This window comes from Colobus angolensis, unplaced genomic scaffold (assembly GCF_000951035.1).
Source record: "Colobus angolensis palliatus isolate OR3802 unplaced genomic scaffold, Cang.pa_1.0 Scaffold341, whole genome shotgun sequence".
Lineage (NCBI taxonomy): Eukaryota > Metazoa > Chordata > Mammalia > Primates > Cercopithecidae > Colobus > Colobus angolensis.
In genome coordinates, this window is record NW_012116722.1 from 488,397 (window position 1) to 515,189 (window position 26,793).

At 38.8% G+C, this 26,793-nt stretch overlaps 1 protein-coding gene across 1 annotated transcript in view; it reads right to left on the reverse strand.

The window, feature by feature from the left end:
• The window catches only part of DROSHA (drosha, ribonuclease type III), a 136,616-nt gene that overhangs the window by 40,869 nt on the left and 68,954 nt on the right, over positions 1-26,793 (reverse strand). The window contains 4 exon segments of the mRNA XM_011952548.1: positions 9,634-9,694; positions 10,357-10,495; positions 12,608-12,715; positions 26,287-26,394. Coding sequence (XP_011807938.1) covers positions 9,634-9,694; positions 10,357-10,495; positions 12,608-12,715; positions 26,287-26,394 — 416 coding nt within the window.

The window sequence follows — 26,793 nt, forward strand, 5'->3', positions numbered from 1 at the left end:
GAATGTGTTTCAAGAGAGAAGTGGTGAGCCATGCCCAATGTTGCTTACACTCAAGTCACATGAGAACAGACCACTGATTCAGTCCTGTGAAGTCACTGAGGCCCTTGATAGGCTACATGTGAAGTGGTGGAGACAAACCTGCTTGTGACTACAGTAAGCCAGAGAAATAATAAGTTGTATGGAATTGTATAGTAGCCCTCCCATACCCATGGTTTCACATCCCACAGTTTCAGTTACCCCTGGCCAACCACAGTCTGAAAACATTAAGTGGAAAATTTCAGAAAGAAACAATTCATGTAAAATCTTGTGCTGTCCCACCCTATCCTACCTGGGATAATCCCTTTTTCTAGTATCTTTATGCTATCACTTAATAGCCATGTGGGCTACCAGATCAACTGTCATAGTATCTCAGTGCCTATTCAAGTCATCCTTATTTTACTTAATAATGGTTCCAAAGCACAAGAGTCATGAGGCTGGAATACTGTTATTTACTTACTTTTTACTTTTATTTTAGGTTCAGGGGTACATGGGCAGGTTTGTTACATAGGTAAGCTGCATGTCATGGGGTTTGGCATACAGAAGGCATGTTGTTATAACTCTTCTATTTTATTATTGTTGCTGTTAATCTCTTACTGTCCCTAATTTATAATTTAAACTTCATTATAGGTACGTATGTGTAGGAAAAAACATAGTACGTATAGGGTTATGTACTATCTTTGGTTTCATGCATTCACTAGAGGCCTTGGAAGGATAAGGAGGGATGACTAAATATGAGGAAGAACCTGAATGTCTAATTTAAGGCTGGTTGCTGAAAGAGAAAATATGAGTCTGGGGATGTACACGGGGAGAAAAACCAAAGGGATGCACTGAGGAGGGAAGGAGGACACATAAAGTCCCTGGGGTCTGACCAAAGACAGCAAAGGACAGGCTTGGGCATGAGCAGAAGCTGGCCTCACTAACTACAGGGGCTTTCTTAAATCTCTCTGACACCAAACCACATCTCCCCAAAAAACTCAATAGCTGCCTGTCGACTCTCAACCCATCTGGCTTTCAAGGCCATTCTTTGTCTAGTTTCATCGTACCCACCCCTTTTATCTACTTTTAACAGCAACTTTCAACTCCATGTTGATCAACCTGCACAACTATACCATGCACATACCATCCCCTCTCCTTTCCCTGCTACCTCTCCCAAATCACACTCATTCCTACAGCCAACTGGGAGGCCGACCCTAAGTACTGGAGCTTCCAGGGGTGTGGGCTAACTCCCACCATCCCACCCCCATTCCCACAAAACTTAAACACTTATCACTCCATTTACAACAAAATTACATCATATCTGTATTATTCTGTTTCATGTATGCCAGTTTAATTTCCATATATAATAGATGTTTCCATATATAGTTTCCATATATAGTAGAAAATTTAAAATATTTGTAAATTATTCTTAGCTACCAAATCATCTACTTAGAAATTTAAGCACAACTGCTATCATTTCACTTACCGCATTAGACCGCATTAGTAAGTTTATTCTTCTACCCTACTATTCCCCCACATTTTGGAATTTTACAGGACATAAAAGGTAATAGGAAAAATCTGGTAAGTTGTGAACAATGAATAAGTGATCTGAACCCTCCTTTCAATTTATGGCCTTTAATTTACGTGAAAACATCATTCTGGAAAGCAATTACAGGTCAAGCATCCATAATCCAAAATCCAAAGTGTTCCAAAATTTGAAACTCTTGAGTGTCAATATGATGCCACAAGTGGAAAGCTCCACACCTGACCTTATGTGACAGGCTGCAATAAAAACTTTGTCTATACAAAAGTATTAATAATATTGTATAAAATTACCTTCAGGCTATGTTAGTCTAAACCCATCTGGTTTTCAAGGCCATTTCAAGGCCATCTTATATATATTTCATATATATAAAATATGTATGAAATATAAGTGAATTTCAGTTATAATTGGGTCCCATCCCCAAGATATCTCACTATGTATATGCAAATATCCCAAAATCCAAAAAAATCTGAAACACTGCTGGTCCCAAGCATTTTGGATAAGGGATACTCAACTGTAATAGCCAATAATGAGAAATGAAAGAGAGAGACAGAGAAGGAGAAAATACATTCATATCTAGCTGACAAATTCATAATCTCACAATTCAGTTAAAAAAAGGGGGGGGGCAGGCCAGTAAAAGGGTGTGGCTCATGCCTGTAATCCTAGCACTTTGGGAGGCTGAGATGGGAGATTGCTTGAGGCCAGATGTTCAAGACCAGCCTAGGCAATAAAGAAAGACCTTGTCTGTACAAAAAATTAAAAAATTAGCCAGGTGCGGTGGCATGTTCCTGTCATCTCAGCTACTCTGGAGGCTGAGGCGGGAGGATCGCTTGAGCCTGAGAGGTCGAAGCTGCAGTGAGTTATGATTATACCACTGCACTCCAGCCTGGTGACAGTGGGAGACCATGTCTCAAAAAAAAAAAAAAAAAAAAAAAAGCAGTAGGTCCTAAAACAAACTTTTCTTACTTTTACCAAATATATACTAGACTTTAAAGCACTTTTTTTTGTTGCTACTCCACTAGCCAAGAGTGACTCAAAAGTTCCACAGTGGAGTATAACACAATATATTAACAAGAAAAAAATTCAAAACTTTTCAATACTGAGATTTTGCTTTCTGTCAAACGTACCAGAACTTCAAAAGCATCTGCCATCATTCTTGGAGAAAGCATCAAGGAATAGAGGCATGATTTAATGGTAAAACGATGTTAACTCCTAAGTCTTCCTGCAATTTCAAGAAACCTATTAAGCTACTGTCCTGGGTAAGGATAGAAATAAGAAAGAAATAGTGAGTTTTAAAAAATAAATTCTTTTTCATGAGCCAGTAAAATAAAAATGCATTTTCTGTGGCACAGGCTTTATCTTCTTCCTAATAGCGCAAAGTACTATACAGAAAAATCTTCACATGGAAAGCAAGAAACTGGGGGCAAAGGAGCTGGGGACAAACCATATTCAGATGTCCAATGCATTTTTAAAGAATAATAAGACATTTGGTCAAATATGACAGCAAGTCATATTTGGTATATGCTTGAAGTCAAATATTATTTTAAATGAAGTCACACTGGCTTTAAGTTTTACCTTAATTTCTTTTATAAACTTTCATGGAGACAAAAACTATGTCTAGGGTTTTAATAACCACAGAGTTGGATTATTATTCATTTTGTTGAAATACAAGGTCATGGTTCTAAACAGGTTTATTCAATAGAGAGTCTGCCATTTATTAAATAATTTGCCCATATCCAACATATGTTTTTCTGTATCTACATTATGACTAAACTCTGGCAATAAGCCATAAATAAGAATGGGGATTAAATACCACTTTAGTTTATTATTATACTGTACAATTCCTAAGCCAATGGTTTATCTGGAAAAATGGGAAGAGTGGGCTGCTAGTCCTCACAGCAGTAGCAAATCTTTTGTTCCTTCTTTCATTGTTTAGACTTTCTTTAATCACCCTCCTTATAAATACTAGCAGGTTCCAAGATGAGATGTTTACTGAGCAGTAAACACTCCATTTGTTTTTAAGAAGTGAATCAACAGAGGCATTATGAAACGTCAATTAACTGTAACATTTATACAGGACATTCTGTCTGAGGAATGCACTTTACAAAACACAACAATCTCCCTGTAACAGTAAGTACTGTAAGGTGCCATTCACTCCAAGGAAAGCCATCTCGGGATAGGCCAAATCCAGCGAGGGTAGGCAGAATCTTTCACACTCTGGCATCCCAAGCCTCAAGCAGTGACTCACAGAGTAGAGCTAGAGGGGGCCTTGGAGGTCAGTGGGAACTTCTACCCAATTCAGGATTCCTTCACCTCACTGCATCTGCCTGGACACTTGTAGGGAGGACAGGCCACAGACCCAGTAGATCTGAAACTACTGGACTTGGGAATTAACTTGAAGCATTTAGGGTGGTAAATTCATTCAGCAGAATTTACATATATTTAATATATATTATTGTGCTTTTAATGCAAAATATACTTGCAACTACCATTTCCTTAAATACAGAGACATTAACAAATAGTCCATATGTGTCTCTCTGATGGTCCAATAGATTTTTTTTTTTTTTTTTTTGAGACAGAGTCTCACTCTGTCGCGTGATCTTGGCTCACTGCAACCTCCACCTCCTGCGTTCAAGTGATTCTCCTGCCTCAACTACCCGAGTAGCTGGGATTACAGGAGGCCGCCACCATGCCTGGCTGATTTTTGTGTTTTTAGTAGAGACAGGGTTTCATCATGTTGGCCAGGCTGGACTTGAACTCCTGACCTCAGGTGATCCACCCACCTCGGCCTCCCAAAGTGCTGGAATTACAGGCATGAGCCACCATGCCTGGCCGAGATTTTTACGCATTATATGTAGCAATGACTCTCCAAAAGAAAAAAAAAATCAAATCAAACTAAGACAGCTTGATTTTCCCTTTTTCCATTGCTACTCTTCTGGCCCCTCCTTCCCAAGGGTCTCACTGATAATACATGGATTACTTGAATGCCACCAAATGCCTAATCCTTCAGACACCCTTTTTGTGGTAATAGTTCATCACAATTTGCAAGAATGAATTAAATATAACTATTCAGCTCACATTTAGTTGGTTAAACACTGACGTTTTTAAAATTATGGGTGGCATATTCGCTTGAGATAACAGCATCATAAAAGTTAATTATTTTGTAGTTTTCATGGGCAGCCAGGCTATCAAGAATTATTTATTAATTTTAAGGCTTCATGCCTTTTTTTGTAAACCCTAGCCCAACCCAAATGAGATTAAGAAAGATACTACCCAGCCATTTAAACTGCTGACCGTAACCCTTCTTGATCCCCCCCGTTGCCCTATTTCTAGTCAATAAGTAAATAGCCTGGGATAAAAGCAGTATGATGAATGCCATTCCTTCCTTTAATACTTATTTACTGAGTACCTGTTCTGTGAAAGGTCCTAGTTACAAAGAACAGAGAGAAAAAACATGAGTAGGACCATAGAACTTCAAAATCCTTACAGTCCAGTAAAGAAAAATAGCCCCATAACACAATTACGGGTGCACAGAAGAACAAGAATATGTCCCATAAAACAAATACCAGCAGGATTTGAGCCAGATATTACAAGGTTACACGGGCATTACCGAGGAAGTTTTACAAAGACGATCAGCACACAGGGAAGGAACAGGGTATGCTTGACAACCCAGGTAAGCAGCTCTGTCTTACTTGGGTCAGTCTGTGAGACGCTGTGCCCAGCTGTGGACTGCTAGCTGATAGCAGTCAACTAGCAGCAGATCCTGGCAGCCAAGGCCAAGAGGCTCTTTCTGAACAGACACTTGGGGTCAACTCTGCATCAGCAAAAAAATCATATTCAGGGCAAGAGCCTCTCAACACAAGCAGCAAAGGCCAAATGTCAAAGGACAAGAGAGATTATTTGTTTATTCTCTGTCAATATCATTTTCAAAATGGTAAATTCAAACATCACACAGTTTCTCAGGTGTCACCCCTTCTGCCATGGTAAGAAAGCCACCTCTTTGTAACAGAGCAAAAGAAAACATAAATCATGGGGTTCGAATGATGTTACCAAAAGACCTAATTTACATACCAACAACCGCGGGAGGGGAAGATGAGACAAAGATGATTTAAAGCCAGATTTTCATCATTGAAAAGTACATGTCTATGGTGTTCGTGTAGCCATGTTACAGGACTATGGGTATTTAGGATTCTACTTATCAAAATACAGACTTTACAACATAGCAGGGTAAAATAAAACCATGGTCACACCATCCCCAAGGGTGTGATTAAGAGCTGTTTTAATTCATTCTTTTCTGATCTTAGACTCTCACAGAACATCACGTGAGGTATATGGGCAGATGATCATTTTCAAACAAGAATTTTAAAGCTCTATCCTGCTTTTCCTTTTACCTCTTGATTGAAGAGGTTTGGTTTATGATAACCTCAAAGGCAACAACTCAAGGCAAGTCAATTTTTAAAAAACCTGATATATGAAGGAGATATTGGAAAAGGAAGCCAAGTCAGCCATTGCTGGCAATTTTTGTGGAGGCCAGTGGGCAGCTGAAGTAATTGCCTCAATTTCCTGTCACTTCCAACCCTACTCTGTCCATCTTTAATCCATCTCAGTCTGGATCCCCAGAATGATAAGCATAGCTATTCCACTTTCCAACTCCCCCATCTTAAAAAGAAAGCCACCCTCAAGCAATTTCCTCTACTGGCTTTCCAAATAGAACCTACTGTACCTCACACACAAAGATAATCCTTCTTGCAAGCAACCCCAGAACCTCATCAGCCATTAAGCATTTGCTTCCATTCGGTTGTCAAACTGTGTTAATAAGTTTACATAGACCTAGGCCATTCCATTCCCAGATTCTTCGAAGGCCTCAAGACCACACATAAATGAGAATATCAATATGGGAAGGTATCTTATAAAACCAGGAAATTAAATAAGAAAAGCTAACGTACAAAACTTTCTGACTCGTTATATGAGGCTAGTATTACCATTATAATGAAACTAGACAAAACATCACAGGAAAAGAAAACTACAAACCAGTATCTTGTGAATATAGACACACAAATCCTAAGCAAAATACCACCAAACTGAATACGGCAGCACATGAGAAGAATGAGACACCACAATCAAGTGGGAGGCATTCCAGGAAAGCCAGGTTGGTTTAACACCCCAAATCAATTAGAATAAAAGAATAAAATGACATGATTATGTTAACAGCTCCCGAAAAAGCATGTGACAAAATTCAACACCATTTCATGATAAAAACACTTAGCAAACTAAGAATAGAAGAGACCTTCTTTCCTCTGATAAAAAGCATCTATAAAAACCCAACAGCTAACATCATCCTCAATAGTGAAAGACTGAATGCTTCCTACTGAGATTAGGAAGACAAAGATCTGCTCTCAATACTTCTATTCATTATTGTACTGGAGGCTCTAGACAGGGCAACTAAGTTAAGAAAATGAAATTAAAAGGATTACACAGGAAGAAGTAAAACTATTGCTATTTGTAGATAATATTATTTCATGTATAAAAAAATCCTAAGGAATCCACTAAAAAACTATTAGACCATTAGGTCTAATAAACAGGAGCAACAAGGTTGGAGGTCATAAGACCAATACACCAAAATTAACTGTATTTCCATACACTTTCAATGAACAACCTGAGAATGAAATTAAGAAAACAATTCCAGGCCGGGCGTGGTGGCTCACGCCTGTAATCCCAGCACTTTGGGAGGCTGAGGCGGGCGGATCACAAGGTCAGGAGATGGAGACCATCCTGGCTAACACAATGAAACCCCATCTCTACTAAAAATACAAAAAAATTAGCCGAGCATGGTGGCAGGCGCCTGTAGTCCCAGCTACTCGGGAGGCTGAGGCAGGAGAATGGCGTGAGTCTGGGAGGTGTAGCTTGCAGTGAGCCGAGATCGTACCACTGCACTCCAGGCTGGGCGACAGAGCGAGACTCCATCTCAAAAACACAAAAAAGATTCCATTTGTAACAGCACAAAAAAGAATAACATACTTCAGAATAAATTTTGCAAAAGATATGCAAAATGTATACTCTGAAAACTATAAAACATTCTGAAAAAATTTTAAAAGACAGATAAATGGAAAGATATCCAAGTTCATGAATCAGAAAACTTAAGATTAAGATGGTAAGCCTGGGCAACATAGCAAGAGCCATGTCTCTATGTAAAAAAAAAAAGAAAAAGAAAAAGAAAAAAAAGGTTAAGATGGTAATCATCAACCTAAATGCCCTCCAATGATAGACTGCATAAAGAAAATGTGGGGCCAGGCACGGTGACTCAGGTCTGTAATCCCAGCACTTTGGGAGCTCAAGGCAGATGGATAACTTGAGGCCAGGAGTTGGAGACCAGTCTGGCCAACATGGCGAAACCTTCTCTACCAAAAATATAAAACTTAGTCAGGCACGCTGGTGCACACCTGTAATCCCAGCTACTCAGGTGACTGAGGTGTGAGAATCGCTTGAACCCAGGAGGCGCAGGTTGCAGTGAGCCAAGATCGTGCCACTGCACTGCAGCCTGGGCAACAGAATGAGACACTGTCTCAAAAAAAAAAGAAAAAAAACTGTGGTACTTCTATACCATGGAATACTATGCAGCCATAAAAACAAATGAGATCATGTCCTTTGCAGGGACATGGATAGAGCTGGAGGCCATTATCCCTAACAAACGAACACAGGAACAGAAAACCAAATGCCACAGATTACATGGACACACAGAGGAGGACAACACACACTGGGGCCTTTTGGAGGGTGGAGAACGAAAGGAGGCAGAGGATAAGGAAAAATAACTAAAAGCTATTAGGCTTAATACCTGGGTGATAAAATAATCTATACAACAAACCGCCATGACACAAGTTTACCTATGTAACAAACCACACTTTAAATAAACATTTTTTAAAAAGATGGTAATGATTTCCAAATTGATCTATAGAATCAACATAATGCCTATCAAAATCCCCACTGACTTCTTTGCAGAAATTGACAAGCTAATCCAAAAATTTGTGAGGAAATGCAATAAACTCAGGATAGTTAAAACTTCATCAAAAGTTTTGTACTTCAAAGGACATCATCGAGAAAGAAAAGACAATTCACAGAATGAAAAAATGTTTGCAAATCTGATAAGGAATTTGTATCTGAGAATATATTTAAAAACTATTATAACTCAATAATTTAGAATAACCCAATTAAAAATGGGAAAAGGACCTGAACAGATATTTCTCCAAAGAAGATGAACAAACAGTCAATTAAGCACCTGAAAAGATGCTCAATTTCATGAGCTCTGAGGGAAATGCAAATCAAAACCACAATGACATAATACTTCATATTCACTAGAATAGAAGGGCTAGAATAAAAAAGACAGACAATAACAAGTGTTGACCAAAGTGTAAAGACATTGGATCCCTGCTATATTGCTGCTGGGAATATAAGATGGTGCAGCCACTTGGGAAAACAGTCTGGCAGTTCCTTAAAAGGTTAAACAGTTACCATATGACCCAGCAATTCTACTCCTAAGTTTATACCCAAGGGAAATCAAAATATATGTCCAAACAAACTCTGTACATAAATATTCATAGCAGCATTATTCACCAGCCAAAAAGTGAAAACAATCTAAATGCCCATTAACTGATGGACAGATACTTAAAATACGGTATGTTCACATCATGGAATATTATTTAGCAATAAAAACAATGAAATATTGACACATACCATACTATGGACAAATCCTGAAAACATGCTAAGCAAAAGAAGACAATTGCAAAGAACTGACTTACATGATACCTTTCATATAAAATGTTCAGAAGAGACAAATCCAAAGAGGTTGAAAATAAATTGGTGGTTGCCTAGGATTGGGCAGGCTAAGGAACATGGGGAGATTACTAATGGGTACAGGGTTTCTCTTTGGGGTAATGTCAGTGTTGCAAAATTAGATGATGGCCATGGATACACAATTTTGTGAACACACCAAAAACCCCAAATTGTATGCTTTAAATGAGTAAATTGTATAGTATGTGAATTACATATCAATCAAGTTGTTTTTTAAAAATCAACTTTACCTTGAGGGAGTTGGGTCATCTTGGCCAAGGCGTGACATAATATTTATCAAGGTGTTAATTCCTATTTAAAATAAAAAACAAATACACAAGTAAATACGGACAGAAGAATTATAGGACCATCATATTACAGTAGAAAAAAAGTATCTCATCTCAATGTGATTTTAAAAGATTTGGAATCTACCTGTCTAAAAGTGCAATAAATAATTATTTAAAACACTGGATAGGAAAAAGAAATTTTTCTAAAAAACTCATCAACCCTTATTACAGTTCCTGCTCAAAGTAAATATTATAAAAGTGTCCATGCAGTGGCTCATGTCTGTAACCTCAGCACTTTGGGAGGCAGAGGCGGGTAGATCACTTAAGGTCAGGAGTTCAAGACCAGCCTGGCCAATATGGCAAAACCCTGTCTCTAATAAAAATACAAAAAAACTAGCCAAGTATGGTGGCATATCCCTGTAATCCCAGCTATTCAGGAGGTTAAGGCAGGAGAATCGCTTGAATCCAGCAGGCAAAGGTTGTAGTGAGCTGAGATTGTGCCACTGCACTCCAGCCTAGGTGACAGTGTTAGACCCTGTCTCAAAAAAAAAAAAAAGAGTCAGTAATCACTAGAATATGAAATGGTGAAAGAGTCACCCAGGGAACCATTCCTAGGAGCGAAATAATTTACAACAGAAAACACAGGCCAAAATAGGATATTCACATCTTAAAATCATGCAGACATACCTTTCTTCCGCATGTGCATGTGATGAACTTTTCTGTCTCCATATTTGGGCTGCCGAATTCCACAGTTAGACAAAGAATTCCTGGCATGATCAGGGTTCATTCCAAAATTTAAATGATGACTTGGATGAGTCATGGCCAGCTAAAATTTCAATGAAATAAGTTCAGTCTTTAAAACAGCATAAACTAGGTGTAATGGTTCACGCCTGTAATCTTAAGGTGGAAGGACCACTTTAGCCCAAAAGATCAAGACCAGCCTGGGCAACACAGTGAGACGCCATCTCTACAAAAAATAAAAAATTAGCCTGGTGTGGTGGCACGTGACTGGAGTCCCAGCTACTCAAGAGGCTGAGGTGGGAGGATCACTTGAGCCCAGGAGGTCGAGGCGGCAGTGAGCTATGATCACGCCACTGCACTCTAGCCTGGGTGACAGAGGGAGACCCTGTCTCAAAAAACAAAAACAAAACAAAAACTCAGCATGGGAGCACCATCTTTGTATCATCCTAAATTAAGCAGGAAAGGGAGCTGTCTGTCCATTTGAATTTTAAGCCCTGATCTTTCCATCTTATCTCCCCAAGTATCTGCAAACAGACGACCTACAGAATGGCAGAAAATATTTGCATACTATATATCCAACAAAGGACTAATATCCAGAATCCACAAGGAACTAAAACAAATCAGCCAGAAATAATAATAATAATAATAATCCCATTAAAACGTGGGCAAATGACATGAACAAACATTTTTCAAAAGAAGATATAAAAATGGCCAACCAACATGAAAGAATGTTCAACATCACTAATCATGAGGGAAATGCAAATTAAAACCACAAGGAGATACCACCCACCACTTTACCCCAGTCAGAGTAGCCATTATTTAAAAACCAAAAAATAGCAGGTGTTGGTGTGATGCAGTGAAAAGGGAAGGCTTATAATACACTGAACTTTATATAAGCTATATGAATTAGTATAACCTCTACGAAAAACAGTATGGAGATTTCTCAAGAAACTAAAAGTGGATCTAACACTTGATTCAGTCCTCCCACTACTGTGTATCTACCCAAAGGAAAAGAAGTCATTCTATCAAAAAGACACCCGCACTTCTATGTTTACTGCAGCACAATTACAGTTGCAAAGTTATGGAATCAACCTAAGTGCCTATCAACTGATGAGTGGATGAAGAAAACGTGGTATACATATACCATGGAATACTACTCCACAATAAAAATAATGAAATAATGTCTTTTGTAGCAACTCAGTTGGAACTACAGGCCCTTATCCTAAGTTAATTAACTCAGAAACAGAAAACCAAATACTGCATATTCTAACTCACAAGTGGGAGCTAAGCTATGGGTACTCAGGGTCATACAGAGTGGTTATAATGGACACTGGAGACTCAGATGAAGAGTGTTGGGAGGGGGATGAGGGATAAAAAACTACCTATTGGGTATTGGGTGTATGTACACCACTCAGGTGACAGGTACACTAAAAGCCCAGACTTCACCACTATACAATTCATCCATGTAACCAAAAACCACTTGTACCCCTAAATCTACTGAAAAAAAAATTTTAAGTGGCCATAACAAATTTCCAGATCTCTGACGCAAGCCCTCTTCTGCAAACAAACGTAAAAACCCACATCTTTAGGTTGAGCACGGTGGCTCACACCTGTAATCCCAGCACTTTGGGAGATCGAGGCGGGCCGGGCGGATCACCTGATGTCAGGAGTTCGAGACCAGCCTGGCCAACAGGGCAAAAGCCTGTCTCTACTAAAAATACAAAAATCAGCCAGGCATGGTGGCGGGCACCTGTAATCCCAGCCACTCAGGAGCCTGAGGCAAGAGAATCGCTTGAATCCGGGAGGCGGAGGTTGCAGTGAGCCGAGACTGCACCATTGCACTCCACCCCGGGCAACAAGAGCAAGACTCTATACCAGAAAAGAAAAAAAAAAAAATCTACATCTTTCAGAGAAGTTAGAACACTCAGCCCCTGGAAAAGGAGGAAAAGCTGGAAGAAGGTACTCAGATTTGACAAATTTCAGTTTTAGTCAATTTTTTTAGGGACAATCTCAAATAAATGTGAGAGAATGGGCTGGAAAGTAACAGAGGCAACCAGGGTAGAGCAATGGAGAGAACTATGTTTCTATCAATCCTTGTCACTTCCCAGGATAGAAAACCCAGTGTACCATTTGTGACCTGCAAGATGAATTACTCCTATCTTGTTATGACGTGAGTTTACAGGAGAATAATTCTTACCTGTAACAGACAACGATCTTGGAAAGTATATCCTATCAACTTGTCCAAATGCATTAGGCATTGGTGGTAGCGGATATGATGGGTCAGAACAGGTAACATCATTGCATGCTAGGAAAAAAAAAAAGTATTCAATATGTTTAACTTTATAAAAACTTATAAAGTCACTTCATTTGTTTTACAACAAATCAGAACCATTTTCACATTCCAAATTCCATCTCACTAAGTCCTCAAACAGCTTATTGGCTGCATGGCATTCTGGAGAATCCTCTGTGAGAGACTGTAGCTGTTAAGAGTATATAGTCTCTAGAATCAGAATGCCTGGGTCCAAATCCTGCTCTGCCACATATTCACTGTGTGACCTGGGGCAAGTTATCTTACCTCTCTGCTTCAGTTTCCTCATCTGCACAATGAGAATAATAAATATACCTACTTTCAAGGATAGCTAAAAGGATTAAAAGAGGAAATACAAAAATCTTCTTAGAACAAGGCCTGTTAGCCCTCATTCCGTTAGGAACAGCCCTGGTTCTATCAGTATTCAGCAGGGTAGTTTTGAGTAAGTCACATGCATTTCTGTGCCTCCTTGTCTACCTTTAATTAAAGGGGAATGGATTAGGATTCATTCATTCTGAAACTTTTTTAGGCTCAAGATATTTTTGAGAATCCAAAGAAAATGACTATTTCCCCAGAAAAATGTCCCTGTGCACAAACATGCAAAAGTTCAGCAGGGTAGTTTTGAGTAAGTCACATGCATTTCTGTGCCTCCTTGTCTACCTTTAATTAAAGGGGAATGGATTAGGATTCATTCATTCTGAAACTTTTTTAGGCTCAAGATATTTTTGAGAATCCAAAGAAAATGACTATTTCCCCAGAAAAATGTCCCTGTGCACAAACATGCAAAAGTTGTACACAATTTTAATGGGTTCAAAAACCCCTGAAGCCCATGATTATCCTTTAAGAGCTTCTCAACCAGATATGCCACCCTAGGTTTAACATTTAATGATCTAACATTCTGAAGACAGTTTTTAGAAAGACATCAGTACAGTTAAGGTACCCAAGGACACGGAATTTACATTTTTCCTTCAATCCCTTTTCATTTGGCTATAAATTCCTTATTGGGAGATAATTTCATGGAAGGCATATCTTTTTCTTTTCCTTAATACTGTTTCCCAAGAACACAAAAGAATGTAGGGAGTCATTCTTATTCATCAGAACCTGGAGGATGGACCCAGCCCACAGAATGACTGACATATGCTTTATATTATTTCAGTCTTTGAAGTATTTTAAGCTGGCATTGTTTAAAAGTACATGAAAATGGATTTGCTTCAAACTATAGAAATTAGTTATGTTATTAACTTATAAAGAAAGATTCATTCTACCAAATAGGATCTCTAATCAACAAAAAATCTTTCTTGCCAGTTCAATTCAGTAAGTATATAATTGAGCACCTCCACGTGTAAGGCCTTACAATATGTGTGGGAGACAGAAAAGGTGAAGACGTTGTTCTTGCCATTAAAGCTAGATATATGCCATTAGAATTTTAATTATCAGCACTTTAACCACTTTGTTTTTATAAGTGCTGTATTGATAAACACAACAATATGGAAACAACATGCAAAATCAAAGTATAATATCTTTCCAGCCATTTAAACTGCAGGAAGCTCAAGAGTTGATGCTAAAAACTCAAGGTGGATAGGACATGGGTTAGGACATGAAGACTACTCAGTACAACTGCCTTTTCTAAAGCATGAACTCAACCTGGTGAATTGTTTACTTTCTTAATACTTCCTATGAGACATGAATCGCTGCCTGTCAGGAAAATAAAACCCTCTTTAGAGTTTGCTGATTATTTAAAATTACCTTTTTTTTTTTTTTTTGAGACAGGGTCTCACTCTGTCGCCCAGGCTAGAGTGCAGTGACACAATCACAACTCACTGCAGCCTCGACCTTCCAGGCTCAAGAGATCCTCCCACCTCAGCCACCAAGCCCCAGCAGCTGGGACTACAGGTGTGCAACACCACACTCTGCTGATTTCTGTGTTTTTTGTAGAAATGAGGTTTCGCCATGTTGCCCAGGTTGGTCTTAAACTGCTGGGCTCAAGGGATCGGCCTGCCCTCAGCCTCCCAAAAGGCTAAGATTACACAGGCATGAACCAGTGCACTCGGCCCGAAAATTACTGTTAACTTTAAGCCCAAATTTGTATCTTTGGAAGTTTTACCCCTTTAACCCGAGTTCTACCCAGAAACAAAATGCATTTAATGGCAGGCTTTCCACATCTTGTTTTAGCTAACCTACACCTTACTACTTTACTTCCTTTAACCTTTTCTCATGTAAAACAGCTTTGAATCCCTTAACCACTTTCTCTAAATCTGCCCCAAACAAAGCCTATTTCTCCTTCCAAATAAACCTTTTGTGAGTACCATGGAAGGGTACAGATGACCCGTGTCCATCTTGAATCCCAGACATCAAGTCTCAATGTTACCTACAAGACTTTAAATTTCTAGCTCAGTTTTTAAAAGTATCAGTCTTTGCAATATTAAAATACAATCATCTTTATGTCTGGCATCTTTATGTCTGCCAACCGCTTTAATTAAAAAAAAAAAAAAAAAGAAACTCAAATTCTCCCATAAAAATAGAGCAACTAGACTAGCAAAATGAAAGACCAATGAACATTATCTATATAAAAACTAAATGACAAGGTACCCCCTTGAGTCCCTAACTAAGAGTAGATGAGGAGAGAGAGCTACGTCTCAGCATCTGTGTGAGAGAAGAGAGACACAGGTCCTGATAATGGAAGAAACTCAAAATTAACAACACGTGTTCACCGGAAATAACCCAAACTGGAGAGGGCTCTGCCGAATCTAATTCATTGAGTGAATATGGGAGGACAGTCTAACTGTGCTGAAGACACCTGGGACCTACAAACACTCAAAACAAAAAAACAAAAGGTGAAGCTCCCTACAAGGTAAAAGCCCCACAACGAGGAGAAAGTGCTGGGAGTGCAAGCCACATTTCACTAGAGAGGGATAATGAAAGGCAAAAGAGAGAAGGTCCAGACAAAAGCAGAGAAGAGAAGCGGAGGGGGCAGATCTTAGTGTGAAGCCGTATTACTTCTTTTATCACTGCAAAAACAACAGGAGGAGGAGCTCCAGATCCATGAAAAACTATCCTGGCTTATACCCCCTTTCTAAAAGTACAGGAAAATATTTCCTTTAGTTTACTTAATTTTTAAGTTTCTTAAAGAGCAACAGAAAAGAATCATGATCAAATCCCATTCAAAGATGTTTCTAAGAAGAGGAGTAGAATAACATCCTTGCTGATAATAAAAACATTCCAGAGGCTGGATGCGGTGGCTTACGCCTGTAATCCCAGCACTTTGGGAGGCCGAGGCGGGTGGATCACGAAGTCAGGAGATCGAGATCATCCTGGCTAACACGGTGAGACCCCGTCTCTATTAAAAATACAAAAAATTAGCTTGGTGGTGGGTGCCTGTAGTCCCAGCGACTCGGGAGGTTGAGATAGGAGAATGGCATAAACCAGGGAGGCGGAGCTTGCAGTGAGCCGAGATTGCAAGACTCTGTCTTAAAAAAATTCCAGACAAACATACCAATAACCTTCTAAGCAAATAAATTAATAAAACCATAGGAGGATTAACACAAATAACAAATAAATATTACATAAATTCGGAAATGAGATTAGAGGAAAGGAAGATTTGAAAAGAAGTGAAAAAATTCAGGAAAAAGAAACATAAAAAGAGATAACCACTTCAAGACTAAACAAGAAGGAACACAAAATCAGATTAACCCAATGAATAGTGCTTTTGAAAAACAGAAACGAAGAATTCAAGAGAAAATGATGGATCCAGAAGAGAAGCAAAAAAGATATAAGACACATATATGTTATAAGAAGATATCCAGCACTTTGGGAGGCCGAGACGGGCGGATCACGAGGTCAGGAGATCGAGACCATCCTGGCTAACACGGTGAAACCTCGTCTCTACTAAAAATACAAAAAACTAGCCGGGCGAGGTGGCGGGCGCCTGTAGTCCCAGCTACTCCGGAGGCTGAGGCAGGAGAATGGCGTAAACCCGGGAGGCGGAGCTTGCAGTGAGCTGAGATCCGGCCACTGCACTCCAGTCCGGGCGACAGAGCGAGACTCCGCCTCAAAAAAAAAAAAAAAAAATTACTACTTGAATGAAGAATTCAAGAGAACATGATAGATCCAGAAGAGAAGTAAAGAAAATATAAGATGCATATAAGTGGAGTACTTTAAAAATCAAAAGAATAGAAAATAATGAAATGTGTAATACAAGAAAAAGAAAACTTTCCTGAGATAAAAGACAACTTGAAAGTATATACTGAAAGTATATACAGCATACCTGAAAAAATTAACTGAAAAGAGCTGAGACATATTCTAGTAAACTATTGGTTTCTAAAGAAAAAGAAAAAATCCTTTGGGCACTCAGACAAAAGGACCAAGTCACTTAAACTCATATTGTTATCACACTTCTTTTTTTTTTTTTTTTTTGAGATGGGTTCTCACTCTGTTACCCAGTTTGGACTACAGTGGCATGATCTCGGCTCACTGCAACCTCCATCTCCCAGGCTCAAGTGATCCTCCCACCTCAGCCTCCCAAGTAGCTGAGACCACAGGTGTGCACCACCACACCCAGCTAATTTTTTGTAGAGCCGGCATTCCACCATGTTGCCCAGGCTGGTCTCAAACTCCTGAGCTCAGGTGATGCACTTGCCTTGGCCTCCCAAAGTGCTGGGATTACAGTCGTGAGTACCTATACCTGACCATATTGTTACCACACTTTGGACAGCTATGTTTTATGCCAGAAAACAATGAGAATGTATTTAAAATATTAAAGAAAGAAAATGTGATCCACAGATTTTATATCCAGCCAAACTGACCGTTAAAATAAAGACCACAGGCAAACTGTGAGGAACAAGCAGAAACTCAAGGACCACTGTTTCTATAAGGCCTTCTTGAGGAATGGTTTAGAAAATGAGCTTCAGACAAACGAGAAAGGGGAGGTGGGAGATTGATAATGACATATGATCTGATGATTACTTGCAAATATATTTTTATTGGTAGATAATCACAAATGAGTCAACGTAAGAGATAATTAAATATTCTAACATTGATTAGTACAACCATCAGAAAACAAGGGAGAATAAGAAATATATAAAGAGTAGGATGAGGTTGCTGCCTGCCTTATTAACTTGCAACCAAAGGGTATCACTTCAAATTAGATGCCAGGTGAGAGAGGATTATGGGAAGAAGCAGAGAGAAGCTATTTTTACTAAAAGACAACAAGATACACACACACACAGAGAAAGAAAGAGAGGTAACGGAGAAATGTAATTATACCATAAAGCTGTCAGTATAAAGGTAACCATTAGAATAAAAATACAAGCCTTCCTGAATACGAAGGATATAAAAAGGAAAAAAACAAAGCCAATATAACGGATTTCATAGTACCCACTAACATAAAACAGTTTTACAGAAAGAAAGCCGAACATATCAATAAGCTCTATACATTGCTATGGAGTGACCTCCCAGACACATGGTTTGTTGTTGTTGTTGTTACTGTTGTTTTGTTTTTTAGAGATGGGGTTTCACTCTGTCACCCATGCTGGAGTACGGTGGTACAATCATAGCTCACTGCAGCCCCAAACTCCTGGGCTCAAGTGATCCTTCCACATCAGCCTCCTGAGTGGCTGGGACAACAGGTGTGCACCACCACACCTGGCTAAGTTTGCAATCCTCCTGCCTTGACCTTCCAAAGCACTGGAATTTACGATCTGAGCCATCACACCTGGTCCAGACATATTGTTAAGTGAACAAAATCTCAGTAGAGAAAAGTGTGTTTAAGATACCACCATTCATACAAGAAAGAGGAAAACAAACAAAAATACATATATATTTGTTTATATAAAAATAAAAAATTAAGCCTTTTTTTTTTTTGATGGAGTCTCACTCTGTTTCCCAGGCTGGAGTGCAGTGGCGTGATCTCACCCCATTGCAACCTCTGTCTCCTGGGTTCAAGCTATTCTCCTGCCTCAGCCTCCCAGGTAGCTGGGACCACAGGCACACACCACCACTTCTGGCTAATTTTTTGTATTTTCAGTAGAGATAGGGTTTCACCATGTTGGCCAAGCTGGTCTCAAACTCCTGACCTCAGGTGATCTGCCTGCCTCTGCCTCCCAAAATGCTAGGATTACAGGAGTGAGCCACCGCGTGCACAGCCAGATCTTTTTTTTTTTTGAGACAGAGTCTTGGTCTGTCACCCAGGCTGGAGTGCTCACTGCAACCTCCGCCTCCCAGGTTCACACCATTCTCTTGCCTCAGCCTCCCGAGTAGCTGGGACTACAGGCTCCCGCCACCATGCCCGGCTAATTTTTTTTTTTTTTTTTTTTTTGTATTTTTAGTAGAGACGGGGTTTCACTGTGTTAGCCAGGATAGTCTCGATCTCCTGACCTCGTGATCCACCTGCCTCGGCCTCCCAAAGTGTTGGGATTACAGGCGTGAGCCACTGCACCCGGCCACAAGCCATTTTTAAAAGACAGTTACCTATCGGGGGTGGGTGGCAAGAAAACAATACAAGGAACAGAGCTCGAAGTTAGACTTAAAAAAAAAAAAGTACACTTGACTCTGTAAATCTGACTGCAGAGTCATGTAAACATTTTACATAATTATAAAACAATCTTTAATTTTTAAAAGGAATCTAGGCCAGGCACCGTGGCTCATGACTGTAATTCCAGCACTTTGGGAGGCTGAGGCAAGAGGATCACTTGAACCTAGGAGTTTGAGACCAGCCTGGGCAACAAAACAAGACCCCATCTCTACAAAAAATAGAAAAATTAGCCACGCATGTTGGCACACACCTGTAGTCCCAGCTACTTGGGAGGCTCAGGTGGGAGGATGTGTTGAGCCTAGAAGTTCAAGGCTGTAGTGAGCCATGATCGCAGTGCCACTATATTCCAGCCTAGGTGACACAGCAAGACCCTGACTCAATCAAGTGGTCAGTCAGTCAATGGAATCCTTAAAATCAAAAGTAAAATGAAACAAATTAATTCTGTGTATCCAGCTTGTGGCATAACCACGAGATACAGAAAACTGAGTGTAAATCTCCAGTGAGATACAGCTATAGATAATCAAAGACAAAAAAGAACAGTCAGTCCCCAACTTACAATGGTAAGACTCAAAACTTTTTGACTTTACAATGACATGTAAGCAATATTAATTCAGTATGCTCCTCGACTTATGATAGGCTATGTCCCAATAAACCAATCATAAACTGAAAATTCAACTTATGATATTTTCAACTTACTCCAGGTTTATTGGGATGTAACCCCATTGTAAGTCAAAGACCATCTGTCCTCTCAAACAAACAAGCAACTATTTTCCATCACCATATTGGTGGTGGTGCTGTTAAATTGTTAATCTGGGACTACTAGTTGTGCATTATGGAATAAATCAAATGAGTAATTTTTGGTACGGTCCCACAGGATCTGTATATCAGGGTAATCAAATAGTTGATGAGGAAAAGATCCTTTTTTAAAAGTATTTTAGATCTTTTCCAAAAGTATTTTAAGTAATAAACAAAGAAAGACAGAATTAGAATATCATTTTGGCAGACCTTATTTAATTACTGGGTCTAAGTAACGATCCATCGATGACTGATAATGTCACAAATAAAGAGAGTCCTCACCACCAGCTGTGAAAATATCTTGCAAAAAAACTGAACTTAAATCTGGTCAGTGCTGTTCAAAAGAACACTCTATGATGATGGAAATATCCTATTATCTGTGCTGTTGTAATGGGCAGTAGCCACATGTGTCTACTGAGCACTCAAAGTGTGGTGAGGGTAACTGAGAGGCAGAATTTTTAATTTCATTTAATTTATTTAAATTTAAAGAGCCACATGCAACCAATGGTACTGGACAGTGCAGTCTTAGATCCAACTACCAATTTATAGGAAACACAAGGGGCAGAAGTACCTGGTAAATGACACCAGAAAGTTGCAATCAGCAAAACTCAGACTACACTGTAGGAACTCTACAGGACACATAATCCAATTTCTTCAGCAACAAATGTTTGCAAGGGAAAAAAAGGAGAAATGGAATGAGAACCTACAGATTCAAGAGACTTAAACAACATCAACTAATCACAATGTATAGATCTCACGTGGACCCAAATTTAAACGGACTAAAATAAATTTAATAGATGAGAAAAATGTAAACATTGACTAGGTATTTGATGATATTACAGAAATGCTTTTGATAACAGTCAAAGCTAAGTGATAGTTTACGGAGTTCATTATACTTTTCTCTTTCATCTTGTGCGTTTTAAATTACTCCTAATAAAATATAATACTAGCCAGACGAGGTGACATGCATCTGTAGTTTCAGCTATAGGAGGCTGAAGCAGGAGGACTGCTTGAGCCCAGGAGTCCAAGGCAACAAGGCCAGAGTGCACTATTATTGCACTCGTGAATAGCCACTGCATTCCAGCCGGGGCAATACAGCAAGACTCCCATCTCTTAAAAAAAAAAAAATTCTCTATCAGGTCAGTTAGCCTTTAAACAAATCTTTCCTTTCTTCACAAGCAGCACTACACTCCAATTAAAAAATCAAGTATCTCATACAGACTAAAAATCAAAATTCCTTTGTTAACAATAACTATGAAGCCATTGCCCTCAGACATTCCTCCTTCCCTCTGCTACAAGATCTAATTTAGAAAATACATCCTTCAACTTGCTGTCCAAAGTCTGTGAATCCCTAGAGATGTTACTTTTCACTGTTAAGTCATTCCTTGACAAATCATTGAGCAAGAGAATCAGATAGTTTGATAATGCATGGCAGCCTTCCATCCCATTCCAGATGGCCACTCTAGGAAAACAGCACATTCATTAATTAGTCCAAATACAGCTCTCTGTCCACTCAATACAAATACCAACCACCACGACTCAGCTTTCCTCAAAGGCCAATAGTTCTCCAGGCACCTGTGCTTCCTTTCTTTTCCTTAAGAAGTTACAGTGTCCCCGCATTTGGCATGAGTCTCCTACTGATGATGTGACTGTGATGGTGTAAATTCTTTGCTCCTTTTTTCATGTCTTCTGAGTTAGTTTACTGATTTCCATGGACCACCTTCTCAGTATAGCACAGGGTCCAGGCGCCTCCCTCTACAGAAGATACCAATTTAACCTCAGTGTGTGAAACCCTTTTCTTAAAAAATACAGGTCCTATTGCAGCATGTTGCTTTTCTTCCTCTTCTGAGCCATTATGCTGAATTTTTTAGACTCAGATTCAGGTTTTGATTCCTTTTTCTTCCACATTACCCAGAATTCACTCTAACAAGCAGCAACACAGAAAAAATTATTCAACGATTTATTTACAAACATAGTGACAGGTCCATATTCGGTTCACATATAATTACAAGTTATAGCACCCACTCCTAGGTTTTCAATCCTCTTAACCTTGGCTGGGGCACCAGATAGAATTTTCTAATCTCCTAATAACCCTTGGTAACTTCTCTGGTCGGGGAAATGTACTTCCAGAGGGAGATGCTGGTACTGAGGTCACTCCATCTCAGATTTATCACAATGGTTTCCATCTCCTGCAGCCACCAGATAGCATCTCAAGGCTTTTACTAGCAACCTACTAGCAATTATTACTAAAAAACAGTAGGTTCTATATCAATGAACTACTGAATACAGAGAAAAACTACCAAGGATTTTAGATAAACCCTTTCTTCTAAAAATTAAGTATGAGCCTATCTGTTCAAAGAATTTGAATAATCATAAAATTATTCAAAGTATTCAATGTATAAATTCACTTAACTGCTATTTCCCAGTCAATTCGATTTTTATTCTTTATTACCAAAAATACTAAATGCTTTCATTTTGGAGGTGTTAAACTGCATTATGATATGCCACCAGCTTATGTGAGGAAAACACACCAAAAGAAAACATTTGGCTGGGCGCAGTGGCTCACGCCTGTAATCCCAGCACTTTTGGGAGGCCGAGGCGGGCGGATCACGAGGTCAGGAAATCGAGACCATCCTGGCGAACATGGCGAAACCCCATCTCTACTAAAAATACAAAAAAATTAGCTGGGCATGGTGGCGGGCGCCTGTAGTCCCAGCTTCTAGGGAGGCTGAGGCAGGAGAATGGTGTGAACCCAGGAGGCGGCGGAGCTTGCAGTGAGCGGAGATCGCGCCACTGCACTCCAGCCTGGGCGACAGAGCAAGACTCTGTCTCAAAAAAAAAAAAAAAGAAAACATTTATTCTAATACAAGAAATTAAATATCATTGTAAGCCACAGCCAATTCCACTTGTAAAAAAACAACAAAAACACTCTTGGTCCCTTTCTCAAAAAATCACAGGTTTTATTAAACATCATCAAAATCTTTACATTAAGAATAAAGGCCAAATAAACAATAAAAAATGTTAACATATATGACTTGTGACTAGACAAACCTGCACTGGACTAAACATTTATTAAGGATGCAAAAAGACCCTATCCTAAAAATATGACTAAAATAGCTTCTAAAATATATTCAGATGTTTGGTCATTAATGCTACCTGATGAAACATTTTGTCTGATTTCGTTACAAGAAAACTAGGGGGAGTGGCTTTGCTGCCTTCATTGTTCACTGAAGGAATTTCAAGGTTAAAAAATTTCAAACAAAATATATGGCAAACATCAATAATTTAAGGGCAACTGTCCAGAACCTTTGTGTGATGCATGTAAAATACCTGAGAATTTTAAAACATAAAAATTCCAGGAAGAGCTAACGTATCATCTGTGGCAAAAACTCTTAGTTAAAATGTACCCAGAGGTTCCCTACTTCTCAAAGGTTTTCTGTAAGATGTATCAGTAGAAAGGAAGACTTTCTGACCGTTAATATGCAATAGGACCGACTAAGAGAAAGCTCAGTGAGAAGAGTCAACGGAGTTTCAAATGACTAGCACTGAAGGCTTCACCACAGAGCCCATGGCTTGCAGAGTCAGTGCTTTATTAATTCCCGTATTCATAAAAAGAGTTACCACTTCAAAACAATTATGGAACAAGGAAAGGTGTAAATAAATATAATGAAAATATTCATTGCAAAAATACTTATTTTGAGCCAAAAGTCAACTACACTAGTTTACTTTTGCTCTCTTCCCCTAAACCTTACTGTAGGGGTTTTTTTTTTTTTGGTATTTAAAGTTTGAACTAGGTTGCTCCCGTGTCGTGAATGAGTTGATGAACACCTCCAAATTTCCATATGTTGATGTTTTAAGCTCAATGCAGGTAACAATTTACTTTCACAACCCCAAGAATATTCACTGATGGTGAAATAATAGTTAATATGTCAAAATAAACAGATACTTCATCTGTTCATCTCACCTTGAGAGCTACAGAATGCCTCCAGGATAATCTGATTTTGGTGTGTAAAGAACTATTTCACCAAAGCACAAGGTTTTTTGGTTTTAGTAGTTCACTCTCAGCCCCCATGTTGCCACTGTGTAAGATTTCTTTCTCTTCCACTTCTATGGACTTCTCAGGTAGCCTGCTGGCTCATTTTCGTTTATTTATATGCAGACATATTTCTTTTCAAACCATAAAGCAATTCCTTCTGTATTCAGTATATGAACTTATAGGCAACAATTTACATTTTTTTATCAAGTCGTTTACATATGAGGGTAATTTTATCAAAATCTGAAAAAGACTTCCATTCGGAGGACCAGAGAATGGAAGCATGGCTTCTAAACAGATGGCAGTTCTCTCTGGAAGAGTGAGAGTTCTACAGAGGGAGAAATGATTATTAGATCATAAAGCATTCACCTTCGCAGGGGTTTAATCAGGATCCCTTTTCTTCCACCAGTTAGGCAAGGAAACTGACTGAGTCCTTTTACCTACCAACCTCGAAACAGAATATAGCATATCACACAGCAAGAGACAAGATCACTTACTCCTCCAGCTGCTTCTCATCTAGCTGAGGGTAGAGGAAGACATTTGTGATATAGCTGAAGAATACAAAACTGTACTGCAACAGATAATTCAGCACTCTTGTTTGCTTTACAAAAAGAAAAAAAAAGGCTCAAAGCTTCAGAAAAAGAAAAAGATACTATATTCAGCGGCCTTAGGGACTGCTACAGGAGGTGGGGGAGAAATCAAGTAAAACAGGATACTCTCTCCACTCCCATCTCCCACTAGTCAATCAGGCAGTTATTCTTTATCTTTTTACAAATAATGGCTCTAAAAGGGTTTTGTATGAAAAAAAATACTTTGAAGTTAACCAAAAACACAAGTTCAAAACTACTAACTCGAAGGTCTGGAAGGTACCTTCTAGTTCTTAATGCTCAACAATTTTATGATCTCTTAGATAATCAACTCTGATTTATCACTGAGATCATCAAATGTGGAGCCAACTGTCTAGGATTCTGCTCACTGTTCTGAGGATGTCTACCTTAGGATGACATTACATTGGTTTTGGGGAAACACTGACAAATAGAAAAACCGGTGATACGGCTTCAAACGGCCCTGAGAGAGAATCAATGGAAGTAAAATATTCATCTAAAAGTACTGACAGTCATAAGATATTTGTCAATTGGTAAAATAACTGTGGACCCGGTGAAAACAGCTGTTTACCACTGTAGATGATTACCCTGAAAATATCTAGCAATATTACACCAATAGCAGTTCATCTTAATGCAAAAATAGTTAGCTTTGGATATCACTTAGTAAATTGTGTAGCAATACTTTTAAACTCTGCTAGTCAATATAATAATTAAATGCCAAACTGATTTTTTTAAAAATTAATTATGATGAAATGAACACTAAGAGGAAGCTAAGAGTAAGTTGCTTGAACTTACTGTAACACATGCTACCACCGAAACAAATAAATGGAAGCCTGGAAGTATTCTTCCAAAAGGATGAACACAGCAAACTGCATTACCTGACCGTAGCCTATGTACTCATTTCCTTTACTGTAATTCTCATGGACTTCATCCAATATCAATTGTGACAAAAGAATTAGAATATGGTTGTTTGAAAAAACAGAATATGCTGGTTTGGGGGATCTTTAATCACATATAAATTCCACCCATAGGAAAAACAAAAATGCTTATTAGTCAGTCAGTTACATATAGCAGAAATGTTACTCTATTGAGTTCACTCAAACAAAATATATTATCATTTGATTCAAATATGAAGTATACACTGATTCTGTTCATTAATGCCTTCAGTTCTCTGCAATATAAATTGCAATATAAATTTGAGTCATCAGTCTATAAAACATACACTTCAGGAGTCTGCTTGTATGGCTGTGGATTATCTCTTTTGTACAAGCACCTATACATGTGCTGCAAACAGGCAGATGCATAAGCAGATGCATGAGAAGGACAGACTTACCTTCATCCAAAGAGAAGAGACTGAACTGAACACTACTAAGTAAGCTTGTCCCCGCCCCAATACCCACAAGCACAACATACACACACATACCAGCATCAAAACAGACAATGAAAACAAAATCCAAATAATAGAAAACAATTTATAGTTGGTATTCCATTTAGCCTCAAGGTAGTATTTTCTACAGAACATTCTCAATTAAGAAACCCTCAGTACCAGCTTTGTGTTAAAGGAAGAAAAGTATGGGCATAACTGTGTCCTCAGAAGTGTCCCCACCTGACAGACATCAGAACGGATGCCAGTTTTCCAGAATCCTTGGCTACTTAGCTCCACTGTTACTTCTCGTCTCATTGTATTCTTCTGCCGTATTTTTTGGAGTGCTTCCTAGAAAACAATTCATTATGAGTAACACAACTGCTATAAAGCAATAGTAAGCCAAACATCAAGCATTAGAAAATAAGTTGGATTCATTTACTATTACCCTTACATTCAGATACTCAAACCTCTTCATATAAAATTACAGTATTTTCTTTAAAATGGAGGCTACAATGCTCAGAGCTTGGGGTATAATGCAGCGCAGCCTTTCTTGGCAACTAGATAAGAAAAAATCTACACCAAATCTACCATTCTGGTATTTTTGAACAAAATATGCCCTTTCATTGATAAAGGAAGCAAAATGTGGTTTGGGATTTGAAATCAGCATGTAAAATTTTTATCATGCCTCATGTTAAGTATTTACATCTAAGAAAGACAATCAGTAAATTCTTTTTTTTTTTTTTTGAG